Source organism: Calliphora vicina, chromosome 1, assembly GCF_958450345.1.
Source record: "Calliphora vicina chromosome 1, idCalVici1.1, whole genome shotgun sequence".
Lineage (NCBI taxonomy): Eukaryota > Metazoa > Arthropoda > Insecta > Diptera > Calliphoridae > Calliphora > Calliphora vicina.
Genome location: NC_088780.1, coordinates 76,672,383 through 76,679,694, shown reverse-complemented (window position 1 = coordinate 76,679,694; position 7,312 = coordinate 76,672,383). Strand labels below are relative to the sequence as shown.

Here is a 7,312-nt window from a genome sequence, read left to right as displayed (position 1 = left end):
AACAATAGGAACTTAAGCTATGAAATGGCATCGAAAGGTATTTTTTGATGATATTTTATATAAATATAAAGTCACTTCTTCAATTAAGGTTATTATTGCAATAAATTACAAAATATTGACTTAAATTTTCAAATAAAAATCGTTGTCTATTGGATCTGAAAACATATTTATACAGATAATAAAATACATAGAAAAAAAGGAGCAAATTTAAAAGACAATATTTCTTTAACATTTAGAACTTAGAACTAAAATTTGATATTTAGATGGCGCTATTATTAAAATAGTGCTTATTTTACATTAAAAAAAAGCCATATATTTTTCAATTTTGAATTTTAAACAAAGGAATTAAAAACCTGTAACACAACAGCGAAAAATAAGTAAGACAAAATTTGTTTTTGATAAAGTCAAAATATGCTATTAAACAGTAAAATATGCTCCAAAAATTTAAAAATATGACAGAAATATGCTCTTAAAACAAATATATGCAAAAATATGCATTTAAGGGTAAAATATGCAAAAATATGCACTAACAAATCGATGCCAAAATTCTTAAATATTTCTGAAACGTGTAAATATCTTATCCATGTGCTCATTAGCCTCACCAGAAAAAACATGCATTTGCATATTTTGGTTTCCCTGCTTATATATAACCTTACCATTTATGGTGAAATAATTAAATAATTCTTATTATATACACTTGGCCGCATAAGTTTGCGTACAAACTACTTTATATATTTTAACAGGCTATTTTAGTCGTAAGTAACAACGGTAATCATTTAAAATTGGTTTTTATATATAGATAAACATTTGAAAATTACGATAGGTATTTTCCTTTTGCATTTGCAAAGATTGGTAATAATTGACAGCTTAAAAACAATGGTATGCTAACTTTTCGTGTATGCAAAAGTATGCGTACATAAAAATTAAATGTAATTTGTAACTGTTTTTGTTATTGTGTGATACTACAATACTGCAGTTTTTGTTTCAAACTCATCATAAAAGTGATGAGCTGAACGTAAAATTGTTATATATTTACGGAAACAAGGGAAAACTTTGCGCGAAATCGATCAAGTAGTTGAACGTACTCACTCCTTCATTCAGAGAGTGATAAACAATTTTAAAAAGACTGGAATTTTTGTCTCAAAGCCTCGTTCTGGTCGTCCACCAAAATTAACTGAATGCGAAAAAGAGGGTTGTACAAATTAGGGAATTTGTGTTAATTAAATATTTATTTATTTAATTATAAATAAATATTTTTGCAACTTATAATTTCTCAGCAATGAGAAATTATAAGTTGATGAGGATTTGTTGCTTGAGAAAAAGGGAAAAATGAGAAAATAAAAAACCAAAGGAATTAGTTTTTTGTTGAAAAATAAAAGAGATTTTATTTTAGCAAGAGATGCTTACCCTTTGAATGATGTATTTGATTCTAGACCGATTTCCTCTTTATCTGAGGACCCTAGCGATCTAACTGCCTTAACCCCCGGACATTTTCTGCGAGGTGGTCCAATTATGTCTTTCCCTGAACAAACAAATGATAATTTATCTCTAATTAACCGATGGGAAAAACTCAAAGCTATCCATCACAAACTTTCCCTACAATGGAAAGAAGAATATTTGAAATCAATGCATAAACGTTATAAATGGAAGTTTTCCACTCCCAATTTAAAAGTAGGCGACTTTGTGGTAGTAATGGATGATCTTTTGCCCCCTTGCGAGTGGCGTCTCGGACGCATTGAAAAAGTTCATAGTGGGTCAGATCATCACGTACGGGTAGTAGACGTTCGGACACAAAACGGGACTATAACTCGTCCCATAACAAAATTATGCTACTTGCCCTATAATAATTCATAAACCAATAATGTCTTTTCATAATTATTTGGTTAGCGGCAAGTAGAAATTAAAATGTAAAATTAATCTTACATACAATATTTCCCAACTCTCTCTATTATATTTCAGATATATATCCATTTATCAACTCTCCATAGTCCACCTCACTTATATTTATTTTACTTCCAGCATGCCAAATCAACGTCCACGCAACCCGGCCGTTCATCAGTGCCAACTGTGCTACCGATACCACTCACTCCGATTCTGTCGGAGCTTCTTAGCGATGGGGCCAACTCAAAGAAGTCAGGTGGCTCGCAGTCTTAGGTACTGCGTAAACTGTTTGGCTCGGACCCATGTCGTTGCTGAGTGTGACAGTAGTGACACCTGTTTGTACTGCCAGCAACTACACCATACTCTGCTTCACCCCAATAGACGTAGTCGAACAGTGCATGAACGCCTGGGAGAACGGCCTAGCAACAGTGGCTCACCCATCCGAAGTAGGATGTCCGTAGTGCGTGCAACAACCATACGCAGAATACGCTCCACCACACCGGGCCACAATGCAAGAAACGGCAACAACAGCACCCGGCGCCGCTACACCAATCAACAAAACCGCACCACCAACATCAGACACCACACCATCCGCCACCGCAATCGCAACATCAACCGCAACATGAACCACAACAACAACAACCGAAACAACACCCAACCACCGGCTCCAAATCACCATATCCTTTCCGAGGCAATCCGATCATTAGCCGTGGTCTTATGTGCTTCCTCCTCCAACCAATAATTTGCACAAGTGCAACGAGGGGCGCCATGTATAAATTACCAAAACGTATTTTATATTTAATTGAATTTTGTTTATCAATAATGAATTTGTATGAATTGAATTAGATATATTGAATTGTATAAAATATTATAATTAGTTATAAGTCTATTATTGAATTCTGTTTCTTTATTTTCTTTTAATGAAAATCGCAATCTTTTAATGAATTGTCAACACAGAATTAACATTGTATAAAAAATTTATGTTAAACTTAACGAAAAAGAATTAACCGTTATAACGTTGTGTAAAAAAGCCTTCAAGGCATAAAACATAAAATAATAAAATTAAGTTCAAATACATCATTCAAAGGGTAAGCATCTCTTGCTAAAATAAAATCTCTTTTATTTTTCAACAAAAAACTAATTCCTTTGGTTTTTTATTTTCTCATTTTTCCCTTTTTCTCAAGCAACAAATCCTCATCAACTTATAATTTCTCATTGCTGAGAAATTATAAGTTGCAAAAATATTTATTTATAATTAAATAAATAAATATTTAATTAACACAAATTCCCTAATTTGTACAAGGGTTATAATGCAATCTGTGAAGGAAAACCCCAGATTTACTGTATAGAAAATGGCTGAAAACTTAAATTCACAATTTAATAAACATGTGTCCAAAGACACTGTGCTCAGAATTTTGAAAAAGCCAACTATAGAAGCCATGTAGCAAGGAAAAAGCCGCCAGTGTTTATAGTTAATAGACACAAACGAATTGCTTTCACTAAAGAACACATAAATATGCCTCCAGAGTTCTGGAAAAATGTTCTGTTCACAGATGAATGCAAGTACTGCATCTTTGGCATAAAAGACGGTCAGTTTGTATGGAGAAAGCCTTGTACAGTGCTTAATCCTAAAAATTTAAAACCAACAGTTAAGCATGGTGGTGGTGCAGTGATGGTACGGGGGTACATGACAAGTGAAGGCGTGGGAAATTTAGAATTTATTCCATCGACAATGGATCATAAGGTCTATTTAGACATTCTAATGAAAAATCTTACCTAAAGTGTGAGCAAATTGGGCATTGAAGATGATTATATATTCCTGCAAGACAACCACCCAAAGAATACTACACACAACACAAGGCTTTGGTAGTTGTTTAATAAAACAAAAACAATTGAAAACTCCTCCGCAGTCACCAGACCTAAATCCCATAGAACATTAATGGGATTTGCTGGAGTGAAAAATATTAAACCATGTAATGAAATTAAAGGAAATGCTTCAAACAGTATTAACTGAGGAATGGGGAAATATTAGTTCGAAATACACCGAAAAACTGGTTTCATAAATGACAAAACGCCTTCATAATGTTCTTGGTCGTCGGGGTTATCCAAATAATCATTAAAATACAGTTTAATTTATAAAAATCAGTAATATTTTTTTTATGTACGCAAACTTTTGCCTACATGCATAATTGAATTTTTTTATGAATTGAATTCTTATAAGTTTTGTTGATTCTTAAATATCAATTTTACAATGCAGTTGTGTTCTTAAATATTTAAGAGTTTTATATAAAAAATTTCAAATGAGTAACGTTTATTTTTATATCCAAAATTAGAGTATACTTTTAATTTTCGTTCTTGTACGCAAACTTATGCGGCCAAGTGTAACTCATATTTTACAACATTAATACTTTAAATATGTAAATACTTTATTAGATTATTTTTCTAAAAAAAACCGACAAATTTCACAAAAAAACTAAGTATTTTTATTTTTCCGATTTTTTTGACGATTTCACAAATATTTTGCCGATTCTGACGATTTTTTATTCCAATTTTGACGATTTTATACCAAAATTATCTGGCAACAGTGCCCACAACCCAATATCTTGAAATTTGTCTAAATATATTTGTATACCCTTTTTTATACTCTGTTTCTTCACTTGAGGTTAAAAAGGAAAAATGTTGATCCAAACGTATTAACTTATTATTAAGTATATAAATTGTTAAATTTCATACGTTCTAATAGGAATTTCAATTATAAATTGCTGAATTAGATAAAATTTGTTGTACATTTGAAATAAAATATCTTCTGCGTAAACTAGTCTTTTAACAATTGTTATATCATCATATTTAGGTGGAGGGTATTTAAGATTCGGCACGGCCGAATATAGTACTCTAACTTGTTTTGAACTGATTTTACTAATTTTCAACAGCAAAAATTTCAGATCATTAGAGTAAATATATAAGTTTTGATTTAGTAATAAAAATGGCTAAATGAAAATAAAAAAGGCTAAAAAAATGGCTAAATCAATTTTTTTGTGGCTAAACAAGATTGAAAAGGGCTAAATTGGCAACACTGGTGCACAGTCAACTGTTTTCATCAAAGCTGCCCACACACGTGTGATTTGTGAGTGAGATTTGTTTGTATTCGACTTGTTAACCCTTTAACACCTAAGACCGTCTATAGGTCTTCAAAAAATGCAATTTATTGTAAAATCGGATTTTTTTACACCATAACCACTAAAGAATTTTTATTCAATATAAAAATACCTATCAATCGGTAACAGTTTGAACGGGCTCAATAACTAAGTTTGGCAGAAATAACAGGATCAATCTGAATTTTAGTGAAAAGAGTCAAAAAAAATATTTCTGATTTTTGTGAAAATTCAAATTTAAAAAAAATATAGTTTTAATTTCCTCGGGAATTTTTTTGGTAAATATTTGAAATGTAAACTTTCATATTTGATTACTAATTTAATTTGTGACTGAACATGTGTCACCAAATTGTGGTTTTTGGAAACACCGTCTGTAGACGGTCTTAGTCATTTAGTTGAACAAAATTTAACTATTCTGTTTAGTCTCTTTACTAATAAGTTAGAAAAATTGTCTTAAAAATTAAGCTTTTATCATTGAGTGATTAAGAAATAGCTGATTTGATGTAGTTTCGTTAAACTACCGACACCGTCTATAGAGTCTTTCTCTGGCGCTTTCCAGGAGCATTTTTTTGGCAAATAGACTTCAAATTCGTGCTTATCAGCCCAAAAATATACTAGAACCAAAATTATTTTAGCATTATTATATGTATTTCAATTTCAGGTATTTAAGGGTTAATGGAGCTGTGCGCGCACAAAATTGTGGCCAGCTTAAGCAAATTGTTGAAATTGAAGACTTATGCATTAAACACATTCAAGACAGCAGGCTACCAACTTCAATCTGTCAAAAATAAAACGCACACGTTTATATGAAGACGATTATTTTAACGACAGCACAGCTACACGTCCACACGACTACTCATGCCGATGTAGCGGAATTAGGCTAATTTCTATTTTTGACAACTACAAAACAGAAATAGTGTTGCCAATATAATAAAAAAATGTAAATCAAATTAGTGCTTAAATAAATATATTTTTTTACTTAATTAAGAGAAGTTTCTGATAAACATATTGAAATAAATTAATAACAGGTACATAATTAATTATAACCATATATATATTTTTACTCAAAATAATTGTTTCAATCTTAATTACTTTGGAATTTTGTATGGTTATTTTTTATTAAAGTGGCACCACTGAATTATAAATCAGCTGTTTACTTTGTAGCTGTCGTCTTTAAAATAATTCAGTAGCTGCCACACGACTACAACTGTAACCAGCAGAATTTGTGTTCGTGTAGTCGTGTAGCCTGTTGTCTTGAATGTGTTTAATGCTTTAAACTTTTTTCAGTTCAGTCCAAGGCGAATTTATACAAGGTGGAGTCAGTCAAACAGCTGATCATTTTTTTTTCGCTTTTTGGTTCTAACAACTGTCAAAGCTTGTTTTTATATTTAAATATCTACATATTCTAAGCTTATTAACAAAATATTTATTGTTTACATAAATAAGTAAAGCACTCACTATTCAATTATCTACACTATATAAAGTTTAAATACTTATTTGTTTAATTTTTCATTTTGGTTTTTTGACATTTGTTAAGACCAATCGTTGTTTTTGTAGAACTGACACCACCTTGTATGAATTCGCCTTGGGGGGTAACAACAAACATGTGTGTTGCTTTGGGTGTACAAAATAAAAATTTATATTTAAGTGCAATAAAATAGAAGTTTTATTTTTTGAGGTATTGTGAAAGATCAGAATGTAGTGAAAATACATTAAATATTATTCTGGACAAAGGATAGCGGATGATATTATTATTGAATTTTTGATTGATTTTTTTAATGCGAATTTCTCTGTTTGTTTTCTCTACAAACAGACGTGCATTTTATTCGCTCCGCGATTTTATTAAACATTTATTGTTTTTTAGTGCAAATAAAAATTTTAAAAATTAGCGATTGGACGCTTTAAAATTATATTTGTGTCTAGTGATAAAAATAAAAAATTTGCAAAAGCAATTTTGTTTAAAAAAAAAAAAGAAAAACAAGTGGGTTAAAAAAATAAAAAGTGTTAATTCCTTTTGTTTGTTTTAAAAGAGCACATGAATTCTCATGATGAGAGGAGGCTCAGTATGAACGGCAGAAATGCCTACATATTTCTTAACGGGGAGAGTGATCAAAACAAAAAAATAAATGACCCCAGCTACAACAAAAATTATTTAACCGCCAAAACAGCTGAGAGAGCACGCTCTTGTTCCCCCGTGATACAATTACACGAACAAAATAATACACAAACAATATCACCAACCAATTTATGTTTAGAACAAAGCATAAAAGAAAGTATGA

At 31.0% G+C, this 7,312-nt stretch overlaps 1 protein-coding gene across 1 annotated transcript; it reads left to right on the top strand.

Annotated features, from left to right (window-relative positions):
* Window positions 1-2,045: 2,045 nt before the first annotated feature.
* On the top strand, window positions 2,046-2,623 carry LOC135950657 (ankyrin repeat and ELMO domain-containing protein D-like). The gene has a single exon (XM_065500191.1). It carries the CDS (start codon window positions 2,114-2,116, stop codon window positions 2,621-2,623), a length of 510 nt encoding a protein of 169 aa, XP_065356263.1. The 5' UTR covers window positions 2,046-2,113.
* Window positions 2,624-7,312: the final 4,689 nt, after the last annotated feature.